The sequence below is a fragment of the Herpailurus yagouaroundi genome, unplaced genomic scaffold (genome assembly GCF_014898765.1).
Source record: "Herpailurus yagouaroundi ecotype Mexico unplaced genomic scaffold, PumYag 190, whole genome shotgun sequence".
NCBI classification, from domain to species: Eukaryota; Metazoa; Chordata; class Mammalia; order Carnivora; family Felidae; genus Herpailurus; species Herpailurus yagouaroundi.
In genome coordinates this window covers 18,409,569-18,433,719 of record NW_024412421.1, presented here as the reverse complement: position 1 = coordinate 18,433,719, position 24,151 = coordinate 18,409,569, and the positions used below count along the sequence as shown (strand labels likewise).

The window sequence follows — 24,151 nt, the reverse complement described above, 5'->3', positions numbered from 1 at the left end:
TTTCCCCCTCGTGATTGGATAATATAACATGATGGGGAAAAAAAAACATCATTCGTGGGCTGGCCACAGGGACAGCTGTAGTGGATTCTTAAGTGAAAACACAGTTGAGAATATGAATTGACCTAGAACCAGGTGCTGTTTTGCTTTTATGCTTCCATTTTCTCTGCCTGTGACCTTGGGCTTCTCTGCCTCTCCCGCTTCATCCTGCCTGTCTCTACCTCTCCCCCTCTTCATCGTGAAGGGAGGAGGATGTTGAGGTCAAGTGCAGTCCGGTGATCCATGTGTTTAATTTCCAGGTGATTGAGGCTGACCACGACAGGAAGAAAATGTTAGAACTCTTTGAACAAAACCGGGACCGCATACTAACTCCAGAGAATCAGAAACATGGCTCATAGAACAGGAAAGATCATGCCAGAAAAATGCCCACTGCTGCCAAGTTAGCTGTTAGGAGCAATTTGGGAAAATCAACTTTCGGGAGGGCTTTATATTTGGCCACATTGTTTTCCTGATGGTCTCTTCCTCTTTGCCAGTGTCTTCATCCTGGGTCTCTGGTCCTTGCAGGTAAACGACAAATGGGACCAGTGGGTTTGTCATGCCCTTTGGTGGTCGTAGCCTTGCATTCCCCCAGCGCCTCTCCTGGTGGTTTCCCACTGCTGGGTCCCTCTGATTGAGGGAAGAGCCTCCTGACCTCATGCTGGGTTTGGAGTCTCTAACCCTTCCCCGCCACCCAGGAGGGTGGGGTAGTGGCCCTTACATCCCAGGGAGGAAGTTGAAGCTCAGCGAGGCCAAGGGACTCCCCAGGGTCACACAGCCAGTGACAGTGGAGTTGGCACAATTTAGACTTTTGGTGACTCTGAAACGTTCTCTGCCTCTCATCCTGAGAGCCTGTCTTCCCTTGCTAGAGATCTCACGTCTGTGTGGGGAGAGCCAGCAGTGCGTGGAGCCAGCATCCTCATTTTCTCATTATGTGAGCAGTTCTCGAGGACAGTCAGCATTCCTAGACCTTCACAAAATTGTGCTGTGTTTGGCTTGAGCCCAGCGTCCGGTGCTTTCCCAGCATGAGGCTGTTGCGGCATTTACCACCTCATCATCTGGACTCCCGTGTCCTTGAGAGAATCGTGCTTTGACTTCTGCACGGTGCTTGGTGTCCTTGGTGACCAAGGCCTGACTGAGCTGCTGCCAATTCCATGTCAGGGACATGGCTTTTGGTGCCTGGGTGGTTTGCCCGGTGCCAAGCTGGGGCAAGGGGCACCAGTGCCCTGGCTTCTGAGGCTCTCTTACCTTGTGATGGCCTGTGTGAGGAGGTTTGCCCTTGGAATTACTGAGAGTTTGTGGGCTGTGGGAGAGGCCTGAGTGGCCTTAAGTCTTTTTGAAATGTTTTTCCATGAAGGGGACACCTTGGATCATAGAGCATGAACTCATCTTTATTGGTTCAGAATATATCTTAGCTTCTCAGCTGTAACAATACATCACAGCCATAGCTGCCTCTTGAGTCCAGTGGGAAGTAGAGAGAAATAACATTCTCTTAGGAGACAGTCTGGACAAGAAGGTCAGGGCTCGCAAGCAAAGGCTCTTGGAGCACTGGTATTCCTGATATTTTGGAGGTGGGTGGAGATCAGAAGATTGTTGTCGACACAGAGAGGGGCCAGTTGTGAGCTTTGGGGAAGCAGGCCTCAGCTCTCCTGAGCAGCGGTTGGTGTAAACGCAGGTTGGAAGGCCTTGCCACGGCCTCTGCGGGAGTGTGGCACCTGTGCGTGCAGCTGTCTGACTCTGCGTGGGTTACAGGTGCTCTGGTGGTCCAGTTCCAGAGGGAGCACTAAGGGGGCAAGACTGTGACTCCTGGACCAAATCTTGGGCTACGCGGGCAGGAAGAGGGGCAGCCCCGTGGGGATGAGCCTCTCAGCCCAAATGTCAGTGATTGACTAGATGCCCAGGGGAGGCGAGAGCCTGTGCTACCGGGGATCTTGACGGGCCAGGGAAGTCTCTGGGAATTTGTAGATGAACAGTCCAGTATTTTCCCCACAGCTTAATTTGAGCATCTGTTTTGGGGGAAATGTAATTTTAAAAAATAAATAAAATCTTGCTCTGTAGTAGCCAATAAATTCTTCACTGAAAACCTGAGGTTAATTTTGGAGTGCTTCCTAGGCCAGTGATTTTAGCTCCCTGCAGCATCCTTTTGCCAGTAGGATAATGTGGTTTCATTTTCTAAACCCCATCTTTCCTAACATGGGAGGTTTGGGTCCAAAAAAGCTCGCCATCCTCTTGCTCTGGCACCACGGACAGGATGCCGTGTACCTGCAGCGGCCAGTGCAGGTGGCAAAAATCTCCCAGCCTACGTATGTCCCACAAAATGGCTTGGTGCTCAGCTTGCACATATGAGGCTTGCCTTCCCCATGTGGCAGGCAGGGCTGGTGACATCAGGAGTCATGGAGCAGGGCAGGAAAAGGGCAGAAGGCACCCGGTAGGCACGACACCTAGTTTTTAGAGCTGAGGGAGGCACTCCTCAGGGACTCCCAGGAATGGCTCGGAGGGGCATGGCAGGGGCTGGCTCCTTGAATTGCTGACAGGGCAAGCCAGGGCAGTGACGTTCCAGATTTATTGGTGTTGCCCCATTCTTACCCTGAGGTGGGGTTCTGTAGAGCATTGCATGAGTATACCCCAGAGCCACCTCAGCGGCTTTGACCCTTGGTAATTAAAAAAAAAAAAAAATGTTTAATAGCATATACATCTTCTTGTACTCAGCATGTTTAGTGAAATAATTCTGATTTATACTTCATATTTTTAATTTTATATGCAAAATGCATGATTAGAATCATTCAGAAATAGTTCATGTACCTGGTGATTAAAAAAAAAAATGAGATAGAAGTGTATTTCTCTTGCACGTAAAAGGGCAGAGGTGGGTGATCCGGGACTGGTATGGTGGCTCCGAGGCCATGGGATCCCGGGCTCTCTCTGGCTTTCTGTTCCCAGCTCAACTTCCTGGTTTGTGGCTTCCTTCCTCCAGGGACTTCCGTGTCCAAGATGGTGCCACAGTTCCTTCGCTGGCTAATGAAGGCATCAGGACATATTGTCTGTCCCCCATTCATGCTTTAATTCTCATGTGGATGAGGACCTTTGCAAGGCTTTGCAAGATAAGCCAGAAGGTTCTAACAGGATTTTTCTAGAGGCCTTAGAGGTGGGGGAAAGACAGGAAGGAAGTCAGGACCCACAGGCTGGGCCACAGATGTGGTGTCAGTGCTGTGGCACCCTCTCTCCCTCCTTTGTGCCCTCACATCACCTCACCCTCACTGCCAGGGACCACAGTGCCCTCAGCTCAACCCGCCTCCTGCGCTGGGTGTAGCCCGGAAAGGGCAGAGGCCACCAGTATAATGCACTCCCTCCCACAGCTTGGCTCTCAGGAGGCCCTCCCTAAACCGTGGTTCCTGGGAAAGAATGTCATCTTTGATTTCTCTTCCTGTCCTCTTTCATTTCCACCTGAGCCGCTTACCTAGATAAGTGTACCCGTCCCTGCCTGTGGGATATATCAGTTGGAGACCTTTAGCCGGGACTCCCCCAGGCCTCCACCATCAGACCTGGGGAAGGATTGAAGTGTGTACAACTCTGAGAAAAGGTAGAAGGCGTTTCCAGAACCTACCTACCCCCTGGGTGCTGTTGAATCTGTGCCATCTTGTTTTCCTAGAGCCCTGGGGCCGGATGGGGGCGCTCACATCAAATGCTCACATATCTGTGGAATGAGTAATACTTATCCCTGTGGCCTCTCCACCCAGAAGAATTACAGTTATTAAAGTAATTGACGAGCTCTTGGAAATGTCAGCCCTCCATTGTTGGAAATCTAATAATAATAATAATACCCCGCCTGGTGCCTCTGGGCTTTGGTGGTGGATTACTCACCCAGAGCCCCAGGGTCACTGGCACAGGGCTTTCTTTTCCTAATAACCCCAACCCCGCAGCTCCTCTAAGAAGGCGGAGTGAACTCTGTGTTCCTTTAGTTTACATAAGATAGTGAGCTTGCCAAAGGCTGTCATTAAACAGAAGCTAAGAGAGAGCTAGTCTTGCCGAATCCAGAGTGGGTATCCACTTTTGCTGCTCTCTTCCCGAATTTCTGCATTTCTTGGCTTGTTGTTCTTCAAGGCTGGGGTCCGTGGAACACAGGTGTTCTAGGAGAGAGTAACAGGTGTTCTGAGAAAAGAGGGTTCCGTAGTCCAGGAAATTTGGGAAGCACCACCTGGGTATTTTCTCTCAGATGCACAAGATACATTAGTATAGATAAACTCAAGCAGTCCTGTGATAAAAACACCTTTTCACCCTTATTTAAGCCAGGGACTCTCAGACTCATTGACAGTAGAACCCCTCATTTGGGGGATATCCATTAACAATCTCCAGAAGTGCCAGTGTTCCTCGGAACACACATTGGGAAAAGCACTGTTTTCAGGAGTCTGCAGCTGCTGATGACTCTTGGCTTTTGTGCCCTTTGGGAATCTCTAGCTCTTGGTTCTCCAGGTTCAGTACATCCGAATCCCCAGAGGGCATGTTAAAACATGGATTACCAGGTCCACCCACAGAGTTTCCAATTGAGTGGAATCCAGTTCTGGGGTGGGCCTGTGACTGTTTTCTAACACCATTCCCGGGGATGATGAGTCCAGGGAACTCCCTGGGTTTAAAGTTTCTAGGACTGGACATCCCAGAGTTCCAAGAAAACTTGGCATCTTGGTGGTGGTTGAATGTCTTGTGAGTGTTGGTTATCATATCTATCAAATGGGAGCATTGCTCATTTCTCAGGGCTGTGAGGATAACTGACCTCGCATATGGAAGGGGTCTGGACCAGGGCCTGGTAGGCAGTAAGTGTCCCATAAATGTTAGTTCATCTGATGTTTCCTGGAAAACTGACTGGAATGCAGTTCGTTGGCCGAGTAATGGCAGCAGCTGCAGTGGCTGGCACTTTCCGTCAGAGCGGCATGGGCACACGCTCTCACCAATTAATTGGGACCACCTTGATGTATCTGTTCAGTAGGCACAGGTCACAGGCCTGGTTGAGGCTGACCTTCGGGACTTTACCTCTGTAAACTGCCTCATGACCTTTCTAGAATAGCAGAGTATGGGGCAACCAACTGGCCTTTCTTTTCTTTTTATAAATGCTCCTGTTTCTTGTGGGGACTCTGGGTCTGCGCCTGGCATCCTTAGGCGTGAGAGGGAGAGCTGGGAGAGACATAACTGCTCCTCAGGCCGTGAGAAATGACACTGCTTCTTGTACCAGCAAGGCCCTGGAGTTCCTTACACAATAAACGAATGGTTTTCTTGCTTATTTGCCGGCAGACCTCTTTCCCCATGGGCTCAGGTGACCTCTCACTCACCCTTTCCCTAAGGCACAGAGCAGGTTTATTTGTAGCCAGGGATGGGTAGATGTTGGCAACTCCAGGCTCATCTTAGGAAATGCCCAGGAAAATGAACAGTGACCAGTTGTTAAGTGTTCAGTGAATCTTACCTTTTGGGATCCACTTGGCTTTGTGGATGGGACTTGGGCTTTGGGGTCAGAATATGGGCTGGGATCCCAGTTTCCCCGGTTATTGGCTGCAAGACCTGGGGCAGGTCACCTTGCTTCTCTGGTTCTGTTTCTTCCTCCTTTGGACACTGGGATTCTGTTTTCTCCCTCACGAGGAGAGAGGCTGCCCAGACTACAAAGGGGTGAGTTAAATGAGTGATGGACACAGAGAGTCTGGAGCGGTGCCAGACCCCAGGTGTTCTTGCTCCCTCAAACCCTTTCCACGTCTCTGTAGTTGGCTGGAGAGGAGACCAGACACTCTTGCACCTTCCTGGAGGGGGGAATGTTTATCAGGGCTATGGGGGAAATATTATTTCAGCATCTTTGCAGTCTGTCCCCAGGCAGTCTGTCAGCAGGCCTCTATTCTCTCCCTGTCTCTTGACAGCACTTCCCCTGCATCAGCCGTATGCCAGGCCCTGTGCTGGCTGACAGGTGCACACTGGTGGCCAGGACAGACACCTCCCTCCACTCATGAAGCATGTAGTTTAGCTCCTCATAGCTACCCCCCATCCTGAAATAATCCCTGAGAAAACCCACACTAAGGCAGGAAGGCACCTGCAGCCTCAGCACTCCCTTCTGTTGGGGTAGAGAATTAACACCAAAGACTCAGTGATAAAACCAACACCAACTCTAGAATTTTACTGAAGTAGCAGGATACAACACTAGCATATGCAAATGATAAACAGGTTATAACGGTAGTGAAGATCCCATTTACAGTGGTAACAAAGAAGATTAAATACTTTGGAATAAATTTAACAAGATACATACAAAAACATACAAGAAATATGCTAAAGCACTCCTCAAAGACACCAAATAAGACGAACAAATGTGAAGACATCCCATTCTTGGATAGGGGGACTCAACATAAAGATGTCTGTTCTCCCTTAAATTAAATTCCAAATTTAATACAATCTCAGTAGAAACACCACGGTCTATTTTGTGGAATTATACACATTATTCTAAATTTTATATAGAAACACAAACATTAAGGAATAACCAGGAAACCACTGGAAAAAGAAAAACTGTGATGGAGAACGAGCCTTACTAGACAGTAAAACATACTGTAAAACCTGCATCATTAAAACAGTGTGGAACTGATGCATGAATAGATAAGTAGAAGAGTGAAATAAAATAGCCCAGAAATAGACGTAAGTACATATAGAAATTTACGTGACAAAGATGCCATCTCAAATCATTGGGGTAAAGATGGACTTTTTAACAAAAATGGTGGCTAAGGTCACCATTTGGAAAAAGATAAAAGATCCGTATTTTAATGCCATATAAACTCCCAAGGGGTTAGGGATCTAAATGTAGAAATTGGAACCATTCAAGTACCAGAAGAAAATGTGGATGAATTCATCTCTAAAACCTTGATGTAGGGAAAGCTTCCTAATGATGATTCAAAATCCAGAGGCAACCAAATGTTAATCATTCTGGCTAAGTAAAAATTTTAAAACTTGTGTGATAAAACCTAGCATGAACAAAATCAAAAGACAGTTAACAAACTGGGAGAAAAATGCAACATATGTAACAAAGGGCTAATATTCCTAAATATCCATGAAGAATTCTTTAACATTGAAGGACAAAGGACCAAAAACCAAATAGAAAACTGAGGAAAAGATGTGAAAGACAATTTACAAAAAAGATATAAAAATGGCCCTTAAACATGTGAAAAACACTCACATTCATTCAGAGAAAAGCAGATGCTCTGATCTGAATATTTGTAGTCCCCCCACCCCCCATTCATATGTTGAAAACTTAATGCTTAAGGCCATGGTATTAGGAGGGGACCTTCAAGAGGAAGAGATTAGGTGTGAGAATGGAACCTCATGAATAGATTCAGCGCTGTTGTAAAAGAACCCCACAGAGCTCCCGTGCCTCTTCCACCGTGTGGGGACACCGCAAGAAGTCGGCAGTCTGCAGTCTGCAGCCCGGCAGAGGACCTTCGCCAGAACACCGCCATACTGGCACCATGATGTTGGACTTGTAGCCTCCAGAAATGTGAGAAATAAATTTCTGTTGTGTATAAGCCACTGGTGTGTAGTGTTTTGTTACAAAAGCCCAGACGGACTGAAAGAACACTGACTCACCTACCAGACAGGGGTGTGTGGGGGGAAACAAACCACATTCTTTTGGTGAGGCTGTGGGGAACAAGTACTCACGTACATCGCTGGTGGGAGTGTAACTTTGTACAGCCCTTTTGGAGAGAAGTTTGACAACATCCGACAAAGTACATATGCACTTACACTGCGACCCAGGGATCCCACTCGTGGTATCGAGTATATACTTTCTACAATATAAAAATATCTATGCACAAGGTTATTTATTGCAGCATTGGTTTTGACTGCAAAATAACTGGAAACAGCCTAAAGACCTGTACGTAACAGAGTGGTCAAATAAACTATGGCACAGCCACACAGTGGAGTGGAAAAAAGAATGAAGAAGCTCTTTCTGAACAGATATGATTTCCAGGACATAAAGCAATCTTGAGTGAAAAACAACATCCAGATGAGTATCTCTGGTACACTACCCTTTGTATAAGAAGAGACCCAAGAAAATACACAGATGCAGGGGCGCCTGGGTGGCTCAGTCGGTTAGGCATCTGACTCTGGCTCAGGTCACGTCTCACTGTTTGTGAGTTCGAGTTCCATGTTGGGCTCTTTGCCGACAGCTCAGAGCCTGGAGCCTGCTTCGGATTCTGTGTCTCCCTCTCTCTCTGCCCGTCCTCTGCTGGTGCTCTGTCTCTCTCTCAAAAATAAATAAAAACTTTAAAAAAATACACAGATGCAAAGGAAATGAAGGATGATCCAGAAACTAAATAGGTTGGTGGGCAGAGGCTGTAGAGAGGGAAGGATGAGGTGTGGTTGCAGGGAGGAGAAGGGAATGACACTTGTGTGAATGCGTCTTTTTGTATAACTGACTCTTAGAACCATAGAAAAGTGTCCCATTACCCCCGAAATAAACAAACAAGATCAACTCGGATGTAGGGGGAATGGAAAACGGAATTCAGACACAGCTGACCCTAAGAGCATCACAAGTGAAAACGACCACACCAGAGGGCAGGGAAGTAAGGAAGTTGCCCGAGTAACTGTGGAAAACAGAACCTTGATGTGGCGAGAGTGAAGGTGAAAATTAGTCTTCATAAATGCTATGATAGGGTTTTAAAAGTGTTTCTCACGGAGGTGTGGTCAACAATTCTAAAACTATAGTATTGGACCTGAACAAACAAGTAGACCGTAGATTAAGAGAGCCAGGTTTCATTCTCTTCTACAGAAAGAACTTCTAAGTAAAAGGGGTGAGGTAGAAGCAACCCTGTGTCATTGGCTTAAAATCAGAGGAATCCATAAACACTCATGGTTTTAAAATTCTATATAGATTTGGAAATAAACTCACATATGTATATGCCTGGGTTAGGACACATCCATAGGTTTCCTGACTGCCCCCCGAGTGGGCTTGGAAGCAATGACACCCAGTAACAGCACACCTGGCACCTGGGTCTTGGTGTCTAAACATCATTTTCCAGTAAGAGGCACCAGGGCTCCTAGGACAAGCGGTTTATTCCAGGGATGCAGCACGTTAGCATCACCAGTAATAAGATGAACCCTTTGGTAAGATGCACCGAGGACACAGCATCATTTTTAATGGTATTCTTGCCAAAAATGCATAACCTCACTTCAACTATTAAAAAAAAAAAAAAAAAAACAGACAAACTCAAACTGAGGGACATTCAACAAAATCAGTATTAAGTTTTGACCAAAAGCATCAAGATGAGGAAAGACAAAACTAAGGCTAAGGAACTGTAACAGACTGGGGCAGAGACCGGCGGGGATGAAGGAAAAAGGACAAATGTCCTATGGGGTCCTGGAAAGGATCCTGGAATGGAGAAAGGGTAGTCATGGGAAAACTGGTCACATTTAAAAAAGGTTTGTAGTTTAGTTAATCATACTGTCTTCGTGTTAATTGCCTGTTCTTTTTTTTTTTAATTTTTTTTTTTTAACGTTTATTTATTTTTTTTTGGGACAGAGAGAGCGAGGGGCAGAGAGAGAGGGAGACACAGAATCGGAAACAGGCTCCAGGCTCTGAGCCATCAGCCCAGAGCCCGACGCGGGGCTCGAACTCACGGACCGTGAGATCGTGACCTGGTTGAAGTCGACGCTTAACCGACTGCGCCACCCAGGCGCCCCAATTGCCTGTTCTTGATCATCATACTCTAGTTATATAAGATGTCATTTTCAGGGGACACAAGGTGAGGGTTCCAAAGGAATTCCTTGCCTTATTTCACAACTTTTCTTTAAATCTAAAATTAGTTACAATAACTCCCTTTGTGGTAAAGAAAAGCAGAAGACAACACTGTAAATACTACAATCCCAAATTTAGAAAAAAAAAGACCAGAAGGAATTGCGTTAACATCCTAACATTGGGTGTCTCCCAGTGTGGATATTATGGTAACTGCTGCTTTTGTTTTTATGTCCATCTGTATTTTCTAAGTTTTCTACTCACTTGATGGATCCCTGGAAACAGAGGTGAATGAGACAAGATGAAGTTTCTCGAAGAGCTTATATTCTAGGAGGGCGGGGGGGGGATGGAAAATGAATAAGTACATTTAAATGTCTGTGCAGAAAATTAAGTTGATGTGATAGATGGGTGGCCATGGAAGGCCTCTCCAGGAGGTGACATTTAAGGTGAGTTGTGAATAACAGGAAAGATAGAGACGGGATGCGAAGTGGGGAAAGGGAACAGTTTGCACAGAGGCTGGGAGGTAGGGGTGGGCTTAGCTTGTTTGAGAACCCTTAAGAGGCCAGTTTGTCTTGTCTGCAGTAGGCTGGGGGGAAAGAGGCAGGAAATGAGATCAAAGGATAATGAGGGGCCTGTGGGGCTTGGTGTGGCCTTGGGAGCCCCTGGGGAGAATTGAGCAAGAAAGTCACAGGACTTGGTTCAGACAGGATCCTCTCTGGCTTTAGCTCACAAAGAGATGGGGTCATTTGCTTGGAGCGAGCGGGTGGGAATACTGTGGGAAGAGCAGCACTTCTGGATGTGCCCACTTGTGAGGTGCGTGTGCATGTGTGGGGGCAAGAGATGGCTGGGGGGGGCGCCGCAGCCCAGATGAGTGGAGCCCCCAACCCATGGATGCAGAGCCCGCGTGTGATCCTGTGCTCCCGGGAATGATTTTGTTCTCTATTAACCAGAAGTTAGCAGACAGAGCAGGGAGGCTGACAGAGTAGTCTAAGCGCATTAAGGGTGTAGTTATCTACACAGCTTTCTTCACCTGTCCTGTGACAGTTCCCTTGAGGATGCTGGAGGAAACTGCCCCTCAGAGATGCCCAGGGTCACACACTTAGTGGGGATGGGAAGGGACCAGAAGCACCCCCCGCCAAGGGAAGCACCGAGGGGCACTGTGCACACCTCACCTCACCTCACGGACACTTCCCAGCCTCCTGTGAGCAGGTCCGACCACACAGGTGAGGAAACAAGGCTCAGAGAGCCGGAGCGAGTGGCCCAAAGTCACACAGTCAGTAGGTGGGACTTGAGACCAGATGGATTGCTTAGCAGATTGATCCCTACCCCTGACAAGCTGTGGGTTCCAGATCTGCCACCTCTCCAAGGGGTCGCTTCCCTGGTGGAAGAGCAGTCTGGGTCTCTGTCCCTGTATTATCCAGGGGTGACATTTTTTAGCTATTGTCTGGGTGGTATTCTTGGGTCAGAACTGGCCCCTCCAGCTCCCCTGGGGGAACATAGTGTCGGGGGCCCTCATACATGAGGGGGTTCTGAGTAGGCCTCCAGAGTTGGGTGATCCTACTGTCTGGGCCCCCGGCCTCAGCGGCTGGCTCTGGCCCCGTGAGAGGTTCTGATTGTCTAGTGTCCTCAACCCCAGGGCCTGGGAGGCCCCCAGGATGGTCTGCTAGAGTTGGGGGTCCGAGGAGGTGGGAGAGGTGTTCACAGAGCTCGTTCAACTCAGAGGAAGTGTTTGGAGGAACAGTGTCTGCGTCAGGGGCGGTCGGCTCCGGCTGTGCTTCTGGCTTTGGGTCCAAGGGTTTCCCTGACAACTGGGGGCCTGGTGTCAGCCGGGGCTGCCTGGGGATGGTGACCACTCTGCTCTCAGGAGCTGCACTGGGGACCAGGGACCACTCACCGCTGCTGCCCAAGGAAGTGAGTGCTTCACCTGCAGGTGGGCTGGGAGCCAGGGCTGGGCCCTGGGCTTGGTCTCCCTTCAGGCCGCGCAGGGGAAAGTCCCTGGGGAACAGGGGTGTCCGGTGCAGAACAAGGTCACTGTAGCAGGTCAAGAACTCCTCACTGTCCGAGCGTGTGCTGGCACGGCGCTGGGAGTCCAGGGGGAGCTGGGGGCCGGCACGGAGGGTGCGGGGGGATGTTGAGACCTCAGACAGGCTCGGGGCCGTTGGCACAGTGCTCTGATGGTCAGGGCCCTCAGCCAGGGCCCTCTCAGATCCCAGCCCTTCTTGGGGGCCTGGCTGGGCCCCCTCGGGGCAGTTGTGGGCCTTCGCCAGCTTTCTCTTGGAGCTGCGCCTGCGGTAGGGTTTCTCTCTGCCCAGTCCCAGGACCTGCCTGCTCGAGGTCCCCAGAATGGCCTCACATGTAACTCTCGCCAGGAAGATTTCAAACACCATCTGCTCGGCGTCCTCCTTGCTGATGGCCTGGACCAGCGAAAACTCCGCCTCAGAGGTGGCCACATAGCCCAGCCTGCCCAGAATGGTGTGCAGTGTTTGTTCAGAAAGCACGGGCTGCACCCGGTAGGCAAAGTTTCCAGTGTATGTCTGGAACAAACAGGGATGTTTATTAGAGGTGGGACACAGCCCAGCAAAGTGGCTGTGAATGGCCAGGCAGGACCAAGGGCCGATGCCCAGGGGGGCACTGGAGGCTTCTGAGAAGCCGTTGGGCTGGGGCATTTGGCCAAAGGGACATCTCGCCCATGATCATGTTATCCTCTGTCCCATTTTATAGAAGGGCACACTGAGGCCCAGAGACAGGACAGGACCTGTCGCAAGTCACATAGCAAGAGATTGAGCTGGGGTGAGGCTCCGATATCCTGGCTCCCAACCCAGGAGTCCTGGCCTGGAGTCAGAAGAGATTAAAGCTTTCCAAAGCTAGACCCCTTCCCCTGTTTATTATGAGCTCCTTGGTTCCTTGTCTTTAGAGAGGCCGTAGAGTTTAGCGGTTGGAAGGTGTGCTGCCTGAGTTTGAGGTCTATCTCTTCTACTTATTAGCTGGTGACCGTAGGTAAGTTGCATTAACCTCTTTGGCTCTCAGTTTATCCAACTATAAAATGGGACCAAAGTCAGTGGGCATGATGGACACGCTGTTTCCCCCAGAGGCAGAGCTCTGTCTCCAACCCGAGACCCCCTTGCTCAGAGGCATGGTGGTGCCTACCTTCAGGGACCTGATTTCCTTCCTCCAGGGAAACAGAAGTAGGTTGACAGATATTAGCTCCAGGAACTCTAGTGCCTGCACCAGTTCATGGCAGACAGGCTGGGTAGGGCTGGGTGCCCCCTGGGAGTGAGTGGCCCGCAGATTGGAGGCCACAAGTTCAGGCGGATAGAGCTGAAGGGGGGGCCCCATGTCGGAGAACCGCCGGGCCCTGTGGGTGAGGGCTGCTTGCCTGCAGACCCGGAGCCGGCCGGCCCCTGCCTCCTCTTGGTAGTAGCTGATGAGGTCACCCAGGAGGGTCTCTGGAGCAGCCTCACCCGGCCCAGGGTGTTGGGGCTGGCTCATGGTGGCTCCGAGGGGCTAGGTGCCGAGGAGAGCTGTGTGGGCCTTTCTAGGCCAGGCCCAGGCTGGCCCACCTCCGTCCTGCCCCACTGCTCAGTCAGGAAGCTGAAGAGGAAGTTGTGCTAGCAAAAGAGAAAGCCACACACAGCCCGGCTCTGCCTTTGCTTGTCGCTCTGAGGGGCTCAGACCCGAGGGTTGCTGGGGCTGTGCCACCTCCTTACAGTGGAGCAGAGCTGAGGTCGGGCTCGGTCCTTGTCCCGTCCCCTAAACAAATGGGGAAACAGAGACAGTGGTGCCCACAGCCGTCTACACCCCTCTGCAGCCGACACTGCGTGCCAGCCCATAACCCCCAGCCCACTTTGGATGCCACCAGCTAAGGCTCCTTATGCCTCACGCTTGAGAATGTTCTCGGGCTGCAGGTGTGTGTGGGACAGGCTCCAAGTCCCAGGGTGTTAGCACCAGCCAAGGAGGGTGGGTGGATAGAACTCCCAGCTTCTTGCCCCAGGCAGGACAGTTCTGGGGTGTGTTCTCCACTCTCTTAGGGGGTCCCCAGTGGGATCATCCCCGGTTGTCCCCTGCAGTAACCTGCTCATGAGTGGCTCTTCTCCCACCCTTGTTTTAATTCCCGATTCCTGTTGTGCTTCCCAGGGTTGCCTCCCAGATGATCCGTACGCAAATCCTGGGACTGCTTTGGGGGAATAATCTCCCTCCCTCCCTGCTTTTTCCACCTTTTTTTTTTTTTTTTTGTCCTTTTACAGTTCACTGGCTTATTCTCAGACCTGAGATCCCATTTATGCCCTATGGCCCTGGAGGAGTCATGATCATGCTAGAATGTCTTTCATCATACCCCAGCCTTGCCTAAGGAGGAAGCACATTAAATAAACAACAGGATTTTCCCTTTAAAACAGACCCAGGTATAAATAGGGCAGCACCCATTAGGATCCTGATTCACCCCCACTGTCTGAGCCCCTTACCACCAGGCAGGGCAGAGTGAATTTGGGGAGATAGGAGTAGGGAGCAATATTTAGAGCCAGGCTTCCTCCCTCCCCCCTCCCTACCTGCTTTCCTTCCTTCCTTCCTTCCCTTCAGCTTTCTTCCCTCCCTTCCTTCCTTCCATTCATTCACCCAATACTTAATTAAGTCATCATTCACTCACTCAGCCGCTCGGTGACTCACTCCTTCCATGTGGGTCAGCATTTCTCAAAGTGTGCTCCATAAGGAGCACTTGGTGGGGTTTGTAATCAGTCTTATGGGAGTAACAGTTTCCTGTGGCCAAATAGATTCTGCTGGTTTAATTACGGTCCCTCGGCTTCTCGGCTTTAGGACTTCTCACAGAGCAGGTGTGAGTTGCTGGGAGGGAGCGGCATGCGTTCTATCTCCCAACTTCTTAGATGCGGGGTCCCTTTCCATGTTCTCCTGTGCTATTAGGGGAAGTGCTATCCTTGAGCAGCCAGCCCGTGTCCCTGGTCCATGCCAGCCTGGGGGCTTCAGAAGCAAAGGAGATAAAGTCCCTGCCCTTGGGTGGCTCGCAGCCTGGAGAGCCCCACTGGGGGGGGGGGGCGTTATGACCTTGTAGTAACACCACCGAGCATTCTTTAAAAAGTTGTTTTAATGTTCATTCATTTTTGAGAGAGAGAGACAGAATGTAAGAGGGGGTAGGTACAGAGAGAGAGGGAGACACAGAATCTGAAGCAGGCTCCAGGCTCCGAGCTGTCAGCACAGGGGCTCAAACTCATGAACTGCGTGCGAGATCATGACCTGAGCCGCAGTTGGATGTTCAACCGACTGAGCCACCCACGCTCTACACAGCCGAGCATTCTTGATCCTCAGGTTGCTTTGTGACTCTGCTGGCCTCCTGGCCCTCCAGTCACCGGGAAGGGCATCTGCCTTATTCTTGGCCTTGGACCTGCCTGAGACCTGGGCTCACCACATCTGGGAGCTCTCTGCTTCCTGTCTCTAGCTCCCCTGCCTCCTGCAGTCTTTGCTGAGCTCAGTGGCCAGGGCGATTCCTGTCCCTGTGGTTGGGAAGTCATTTCCCAATTGGAGTACTGCTTGAAAATGGACCCTGCTACATTCCATTCTGGAATGTAGTGGGTGTAAATCTCTCATTTCTCTCTTCCTGCTGCTTCAGTTCATCATATCTTCTCTGACTTTGACCCTGTGGCCTCCCTCTGGTGAGGACCCTTGTGATCACATTGGGCCCACCTGGATGACCCAGGCTAATCGCCTCGTTTCAAGGTCCTTAATCACACCTGCGAAGTGTCTTTGCCACGGAAGGTAACATATTCCCAGGTTCTGGGGATTCAGGCCTGGACACCTTTGGAGGACATAGTTTACCACACCCAAACTATCTGAAACCCAAGGCCATGCTTTTTCCTTGATACCAAAGATTTGTAAGAACACTGAATGGAAATGGAAGATTTGGGGGAGGGGGATATACAGAGTTGCAGGCCACCGAGTTGTGCTGAAGAGGCAGTCACCAGGCCAAGGAAGGTGGTGGTGGTGGTGGTGTGTGTGTGTATAAAACAGTTTGTATCTTTTTTCCTATTCATAGCCAAAGTGTAACAACTTGGTACACACAATTTAATCTCCGCCACCACACCTACACCGTGTGTTAGTTACTTATTGATGTAACTACTTCACACTTTCTGGACATCTTGCTCCTCGGTTCTCAGGGAACCCATCGTGCCCGTGAACTGTCTCTCCAGGGTGGACCGAGATCGCGATGGGGGAAGCCGGGCAGGGTGCCTGGAACCATTCCCCTCCCTGTGCTCTCGGTGCTGGGGTCAGCTCAGCTCCTCCAGTGCCTGCTTCCTCCCCACTGGGCCTCTGTAGCCTCTTGAACTGTGGGCTTTGTGTTCACACTTTCTGGGCCCTCGGAGAGTAACTGGCTTAGTGAGAACCTGCTTTCTCTGCCTGCCAGGGTGACTAACTTTGGTGACAATGCAGGGGGCAGAGGGAGGTGAGGGGAGCACTGGGGATATGTTGGGGGGCTGGTCCTGAGGCCCAGAGAAGGAAAGGATCTGGCCGAAGGTCACACGGTGAGCTGATGACAGAAGAGGGGGCAGCCAAGCATCCTGGGTCCTAGCACCTAGCCTTCCCTCAGAGCTGTCCCTGCTGCCCAGATCCTCCTAAATCCCCTGCCAAGCCTAACAGCTCAGAGGCCACGGGGAGAACAGGGGTGGGTGCTGTCTGGTCTGGGGCTCCCAGGTCTGGACCGCTGTACTTACTGTCCTCAAGGCCGTGAAACACAGGGAGGAATCTGTTTCCATCAGAATTGAACTGAATATTCTCGCTAGTTGTCCACTCCACAAACCGCCACCTCCCCCCACCCGGGGCCCACCACCCAGAGAAGAACCAGCTTGAATCCTGACCCTGGGCCCCCAGTCTGGCAAGGATGGTTCAGACACGCAGGAACAGTCCAGCAAGGGAAGGGCTGGGGAGGGGGAGATGTCGGAGCCCGGCAGTAAGATAACCCTTGAGGCTGGATCATGAGCCTGCCAACATAGACTTGGGGTGCCCACAGCCACTGCTCCTGTCGGAGGATGAAGGTGGGCAGCAGAACCAAGAAAGACAATACACCTGCCCATATTCTTGGACTGCCTGGATCTGGCCATGCCTGAAGTCAGAATTGTCACTTAGACAATTTAGTTCTGTGAGCCAATAAATATCTTTTCTTGCTTAAGAAGTTTCAAATTGGGTTTCTGTCTCTTGCAGTGAGTCACGGGGGTGGGTGACGGTGCTCAGAGCTTGCCGGGGGGGGGTGGAGGGTTCCCCCAAAGCCGCCTTCTTTTACCCTGTAATCCAAGTAGTGCCAGTTTTGTGGTGGGTCATGGATCAGGCAGCCACAAGCTAAGGAGCAGAAGGCTGGGCGGCCCCAGGACCACAGGGGTCAGGCGGGTGGGGAGTCAGTGTGGCATGGCTGGGGCTGTGCCCATTGGGCCTGGGCGCCTGGAGCCCCGGGATTCCTAGGAGAGACGCTGAGCAGGCGCAGCTGGGCTGTGACCCTGGGGGCAAGGGCGTGCCCAGCCTGCTGCAGCCCGGAAATACTGGCCTGACCCCGGTAATTGGCTCTGACTGAGAGAGTTCACCTGGCCTGAGAGGTTCAGCGTGAGGTCAAGCAGAGCAGAGCCCACGACAGAAGATTTGCCGTCTCACGCATCGAAGCTGCCTGTCCTTCCACGGTTCGTGGCCCACAACCTGGTCAGTCATCAGGTGGACACCAGCGGTGACGCCTGAATTGAGTGGGTGGCCTTGGAGTGTGCATGTGGGACCCCGGAGGGTGTGAGCTCTGAGTGTGGGGGCACTAGTGTGTGTGCCCCAAAGCCACCTGCGCAAGCGTAGTGGGAGCTGAGTGATGCTCCATGTGGGCGTGTGTCTGAGGGTGTCGGGAGGAACTTGGTGTGAGAGAGCCCTGGGTGTATATGTGCGGGTGGGCTTGGCCAGGTGGAGCCGGTCGGTGTCCCAAGGAGCAGCTGCGGGCAGCCATACGTTGTATCAACGGTCCTTCCTCTGTCTGGAGGTTTCTGCTGCGCGCGTGAGGCAGATGTTGTTGACGCCCTGTCCGAGACCCTGGAATGCACCGTGCCCATAGGTACTGGCACAGTGGCAGACCATGCTGACCGTGGAGAGGACTTTATCTGCCAGCAGCTGCAACCCCCCCTGTCTGAAGACTTTCTCTGGCCAGAGAAGTCTGCTCAGCTGCACAGGGGGGCAGGGCTAATGTTCTCTGAAAGGGTGGCCTCAAACAGTGACCCTTGAGAGTCTGAGAGCCAGTGGGAGAAATCCACCCCCTCTTCCTGGCAGGGGGCTGTGAGGTGTGCTCTCCACTTCGTGCCCCTCGGAAGGGGACCCGCGTGACTACAACACCCTGAATTGGCTTCCTTCCCTTCCTTGTTTCACGGCCCCCTCGCTTTTGGTGCTTCCCGGGTCACCTTCCTCATCAATCCCTTGCACCCTCCTCCTGTCCCAGGGTCTGGTCCTGCCCCCTCCTGTTCCTGCCATCCTGAGAATTGTCACCTCCGATCTCACTGGGGCCCTAGTGAGCCCCAGGCTGAGCCCACTGCCTGGGGTGTGCTCTTTGGCTCTCTCAGGCCCTGGCAGAGAGAGGGGGCTAGTTGCCTTGTAGGAGTGTGCAGAAGGACATTGCGTGTGGCACTGTATGTGGACATGGGCTGTGTCATGGATGGGGGGAGGCAGGAAATGCCAAGCCCACCCCATCCAGGGGGATCCTGTGTGTTGTTGGAACCGGGTGTTGGTGTGGTGTGGTTCAGGTTGGAGTCAGCACGGGACTGGACACCATCACCATGAGGGCCGCTACATTCGTTCCCAGGGAGAGGGCCCCAGAGCACGGAGGTGGCACCCGAGCCACCACAGTGGTGTTTCAGACCGAGGAATAATTATTTTGCATACGGGGAGATGGGCTTACTTAGGGCATCAGGCTGTTGTGCCCAGAGAGAGAAACTGATGAGCAGGAGGGACTCCTGAAAATGGAATGCTTGAGTGGTTAAACCTCATGGAACATTGCAAAGGTGGCAGACCAGCTCAAAACCCAACCAAGTCCTGTCTCCAACTGCTAATGTCCGCGGTCAGTAGATTTGGAAGTGGGAGAAGGGAAGTGCTCCTCTCCAGGGGCCCGACGTGTTTGCTTTGAGCACTGACAGCAGGCAGCCAGCAGGTGGCAGTGTGGGCTTGGACTGGATGCAGGACGGCTAGGACCTGGCCTTCCCTCAGGATCGACCGACCCGCTTTCAGGGCGTTCAGGGGTCTAGGACTATGCTGGTGGAGGCCGCTTGAGTCTGAGTGGGAGGGCAGGATGACAGTGGAAGGGAACCAGCCTCTGTCAGCCAAGGGACCAACCACCAAAGCTGAGAGCACGGGAAAGAATCTTTTCAAGGAAAAGGAAACAACTCACTTCAGTCCAATTACAAATTCTCCCCCCCCCCCCCTTTTCTCGGAGTTAAAGAAGCCATCAGGGTGCTGAGAGTCAACCGCTGTGAAAGGAAGATGTGCAGTCCCTGGTGTTCCCGGAGTCAAGTCCAAAACTTATGGCCTGTCTTGGTGATGTTTACGCTGGACAAGTCTCTGAGAGAGGATGTCGGGTTTCAGTGAGGTTAAGAAAAAAAAAGGAACTCGTGTAAGGCACCGACTTGCCAAATATCCATGTCAATAGGAAAGTGACACTTCCAGGGCTGCCCATCTTGGGGGAAATAAGATATTTCAGTTTGCTGCTGTTTGTTTTGTCAGATGGTGCGAGCCCACCCGCTGCCCTGCACCACTCCCCCTCCTGCAGTCCATGCACTCTTTGAGAATGTTATTTCTTGCAACATTTTTATTGATACGATATATTTATTTTGAACACAGAAAAGATACATTGTTGCTTATGTAGCGCTTAATCCAGGAACAAGAAAAGCTGTTTAGCTCCACCCCTCAAACACTGATGAGTACTTCGGGATTTTAATCTTTTTTTCCCCCCAGTACTCTCTAGGGTTGCAGAAGCAGGATGCATTTCTTAAAAGTCTCATCCCTGGAGTGCATTTAAAGGCTATACAGTACAACAGACAGATATTTTTTGCCTAGAAAACAGTACACCACAGAGGCGGACAGAACTGCTTGTAAACAAGGTCCCTTTCCTGGTGGGAGTCGGGCGTGCCAGGATGCCACAGAACCTCTGGACGGATTTCTTTCAGTTCTGCACCAGAAGAAATCCTATTTCTACAGAAAATAAAATTCACGATTGCCATCCTGGATACCCTCCTTCTCAAGAAAGGGATTACTGAAATATCTTAGCCCTTCAATAGAGGAATTGGAATGTGGGTAGGGGATGGATGGGGGTGGGGGGCAGGGTGGGCTCCAGGCTCCACTTCCTGCCGTCGGCAATGCTGGCGGGACATTCTGTGAAGATGTTCGGCTGCCCCTCTCTGGCAGGCTGGGTCTTCAGAAATCAGCTCTGTTACTTGCGTGGTCTCGGATGGGATTTGCTGGGATTTGTGGGCCACTCTATGAGCAGTCATGCCCATATATCTCCTTCTGTGGAGCCCCTGGCAGTGAGGCCCAGATGCGGCCTCTCGTGGTGGCATGCTAGTATTTAGGGGGCCCGCTTCCCCTTTCTTGTATGTCTGCACACACCCTGGAGGGCAGGACCAGAACACATCGGCTCATAATTCTCAACCAGGAGCGGCCACCCAGGAGGACAGCCCACACTTGGGTCATAATGGTCAGCTGGGCATGCACACTTCGCAAGGGGCCTCTTCTTTGCCTCAGAGCTGTGCCTAGGCCGCCTTCCTCTTCGAAGACCCTCAGCCCTGGGCAGTGTTTGGACTGACATGGGGACAGCTCTGACCCACCACCACCATCGTCACACGCCCACCAAGGACCCTGCTTATCACCTGCCGCTTGGGGTGGGACCTCCTAAATAACTCCGCCAGCACAACCAGGCTGCGGGCGCTGGGTTAGGGAGGAGGCAAGGTGGGTGGTGAGGACCTCCAGGTTGTGCCTGAGCCCCCAGACCCGTGTCCCTTGCCCCATAAGTGGCAGGGTGGTGATGTTGTGGCTGCCCTGGAATTGAGGGAGAGGTACAGTGTATAGCTGAACCTCACTGAAGCCTGTCCCACCAGCCAGGAGGGCACGCTGCCCCGGGGTGGAGGGGGCTAGCGGCTGACCTGGGATGGTCGAGCAGTTTCTGGAGGCAGAATCAGAATTTGGGCACAGCCTGCCAGGTGAGGGCAGAGGCAAATAGGCCAGGGAGAGGGAAGAGCAAGCTCTTGTCCCTTCTCCACCTGTCTTCTCCCAGCATTGTCTGCAGAGGCATGGCCAACAGGCTGGGGAGGAGACGGGAGGTCAAGAAAGCTTCATTTTTAATGAAACCTTAGCAGATGGTTTTATGTGGATGTGGGGGGGGGGCTGTGTGTATGCACATGTCTGTACATGTGTGGTGCATATCTGGATGTGTGTGTGCGCACATGGGTGTGTCAGTGTGTATGTGTGTGTACGATTGTGTATATGTGTGTGCATGTGGGAGTGCTGTGTGTGCATATCAGTGTATGTGTGTGTGTGCATGCCCTTGTGTGTGTGTGTGTGTGTGTGTGTGTGTGTGTGTGTGTGTGCACGCCCTTTGTGGCTCAGCCCGAGGGACCGGGAGGACCTAGCTAGCTGGGTCACTCACAGAATCCTTTCTGGGCCAGAGACCAGGGCCCAGGTTGTGATGGGTGAGCCCTGGGGGCTCCTTGGCCCTGGTTCTGGTCCTGGCAGCGGCAGCAGACCTGATGGGGGGTTGACCCCACACACAGCCTCATAAGGGGGCAGGGTATCCATGGAGACGGTGCGGAGGCCACCCTGGCCCAGGATCCTCTGTGCCTGCTGGTGACGGCCACCGCCCACATCGATGATGCCATCCAGCACGGGGTAGGAGTCGGTCAGCGAGTAGGGTGGTGGTGCATCCGTGGGGATGTACAGCTGGGTGGCACCTGGCCCCATACACTCCTCATAACTACAAGAGAAGAGGTTCCCTCAGGGCCCTGCGGAACCTGGCCTTAGGGGCAGGTGCAGATGTCTTTCCCCAAGGGCCGGGAGCCCATCAGCAGGGACAGCTGCCCTGGTGTGGACCAAGCCAGGCCTCTGCCATGCTGGCTCTAATGAAACCCTCAACTCCCCCAGGAAAGGCACCCCAGAACCACTGAGGCCGGATTCTGGTCCTGAACTTGTGTGGATATGGGGGGGCCTGTCACCGAACCCTGGGTCTCAGACTGCTCAGAACAACCATGGCCCCTGCTGATGGAGCATCTTCCAGTGTGAGCAGTGCTAGTGGGAGCAACTTCGGGCTGCCTGACCCTCTTGGGTCTCAAGTCACCCCAAAGTGGCCCTTCCAGACCCGAAGCTGCAGGGCCACAAAAGCATCCACTGCCCCCCAGGGGGTAAAGGGTGATGGGGGTATATGGCTGTTTCTGGGGCCTGAGGGGTCTCCTGGTAGGGAGGTGATGGAGGCCCTGACCTCTCTTCTTTTTTCAAATACTAACCTGTGGGCGATCTGCCCGAGGGGGGGGGGGGGAAACCAAAACCCCCCCCCCCCCCCACAGAAGAATCCCCCAATGGGACAGTCCCACCTCATGGCCACAGGTGCAGTTTAGACATAATGACCCCTGACCCAGTGGGTGTGATTTGGGCTTTGGGTGCATAGTAAGGAGCTGGGGCCTGGACCCTCTACTCTCGACCCCAGTCTGAAGGAGCTGAACTTTCCTCTTCCTTCTCTAGTGTCTTGTGGTGACATCTGTTGAGTCTATCTGCCCCACTGGGACCTGCTTGGTCAGGAGATGGCCACACCCACTGAGAAGATATTTTCTGCATTGACACCATTTGGGGGAAGTGTTGCTATTTCCCTTGGTGGCTGGGATTCACACCCAATGGCCCCCTCCCTCTCATGGCCTCCTCCTTCAAGTGGCCTGCTTACCCTGGGGGAGAATCTGGGTATAGGTCTCGAAGCACTGTGACATCCACGTCCCCATCAGAGCTGAGATCTAAGGGCGGGGACCAGTCTTCGACAGGGCTGCAGCTGTAGCGAATCCTGTGGCTCGAGCGGCTGTAGGTCCCATCAGACACTGCAGAGGACAGACAGTCAGCCTGGGCTTTAGGCCGGGGCCAGGGAGGTCCTTACGTGTCTACCTGAGGCCACTGAGACTCTGTTTTCTCCAGCTCACTGCCTGGTCCCTCACCAAGCACAGCTGCCTACCATCCTCTCAGAGATAGCCCCAGAATGTGAGCACTGATGCTGCACTGGGCTTGGGGTCTCAGAGAGAAAGTGGGGCTCCCAGGGTGGTAAGCAGCCTGGCCTGGGGACAGCTCCGTACTGAGCAGTGTGTCATGAGATTTGATAGATGCAGTACCAGTCCTGTGGCAGAGATGGGCCGACCCAGCCTGGAGGTTGGGGAGGGCTTCCTGGAGGAGGGGCTCCTAAAGCTGAGTCTTATCTAGGAATTAGCCAAGAGAAGGGGGACAAGCAAGGCAGAGGGAACAGACCAGCTTGAGCCAAGGAAGGAGATTAGAAAGAAGAGTGTGGTGTGAAACAGAAGGTTTGAACTATGGAGAAAGGCTGGGCATGAAACTGGAGAGTTAGGGAGTGAGGGCTACAGAGGTCTCTGGGGTCAGGCCTCCCTACTCCCTGCACACATCATTCACTGCAATTATCCAAGAGAAAAGGTGCTTCTGTGATCTCTAATGACTCCATATACTGCATTCTCTTCTGTGCGTGCGTGCGTGTGTGTGTACACATCACATATATCAGCACATCAAAGGCTCTGAGAAGTCCTGCAGCTGAGAAACACATTTGACTGTGCTTATGCAACATCTGACGACAGGATCTTCTTTTCTTAGATCTAGTAACACTGCTTAGGAAGTGCTGATAGAGCACAATCTTCTCATTCTACCAGTGTGGTTCAGAGAGGCTCAGTGACTTGCCAGAGGCCACAAAGCAAATTATTGGTAGGGCCAGAGGGCAGCTGGATATGCTGTCTCCTCACTCTCAGCTCTCCGTCGCCCCGTTCCTGACAGTTCTAGCAGGGGCTATGGGACAGTGGGAGCTGCAAAGACGACTGAGGCATGAAGTCCCCTGCCCACAGTGGGCTCTCAGATGGCTCCTCCCCTCAGAGAGCAGGACTCAACACCAGGGGCGGGGCTTATCTGTCCGGGGTGGGGCTCATGACCTTTCTTTTGGATCAGCAGCACTGTCCGTCCCCATTCTACAGGCAGACTAAAAAGCTGAGGCTCAGGGTCATGGAGCTGGAATTCCCGCGCAGTCTGTATAACCATAAAGACTGCTCTTTCTTCCCTAATTTCTTTTTCCCACTCGTGATACCATGGTGAGTAGAAAAATCTGGACGTGAAACTCTATCTGCAGAT

The 24,151-nt window shown here is 52.1% G+C and overlaps 2 protein-coding genes across 15 annotated transcripts in view; one reads left to right on the top strand and one right to left on the bottom strand.

Annotated features, from left to right (window-relative positions):
* TK2 (thymidine kinase 2) overlaps positions 1 to 7,568 on the top strand; it is a 36,617-nt gene extending 29,049 nt beyond the window's left edge. For all 10 annotated transcript variants that reach the window (XM_040498218.1, XM_040498216.1, XM_040498217.1 and 7 more), the window contains one exon: positions 297 to 7,568. In XM_040498218.1, coding sequence (XP_040354152.1) covers positions 297 to 395 — 99 coding nt within the window. In that variant the 3' untranslated portion in view covers positions 396 to 7,568. The remainder of the gene's footprint in view (positions 1 to 296) is intronic.
* A 2,161-nt stretch (positions 7,569 to 9,729) lies between these two features.
* The window catches only part of BEAN1 (brain expressed associated with NEDD4 1), a 46,646-nt gene continuing 32,224 nt past the window's right edge, over positions 9,730 to 24,151 (bottom strand). For 3 of the 5 annotated variants that reach the window (XM_040498204.1, XM_040498205.1, XM_040498206.1), the window contains 2 exons: positions 22,707 to 22,854; positions 19,575 to 21,749 (listed from right to left, as the gene is read on the bottom strand). In XM_040498204.1, coding sequence (XP_040354138.1) covers positions 21,422 to 21,749; positions 22,707 to 22,854 — 476 coding nt within the window. In that variant the 3' untranslated portion in view covers positions 19,575 to 21,421. Of the gene's footprint in view, positions 12,310 to 12,922; positions 14,922 to 17,935; positions 17,963 to 18,010; positions 18,018 to 19,574; positions 21,750 to 22,706; positions 22,855 to 24,151 lie in introns of those variants that run through there. The other 2 variants (XM_040498207.1, XM_040498203.1) reach the window with 2 other exon arrangements.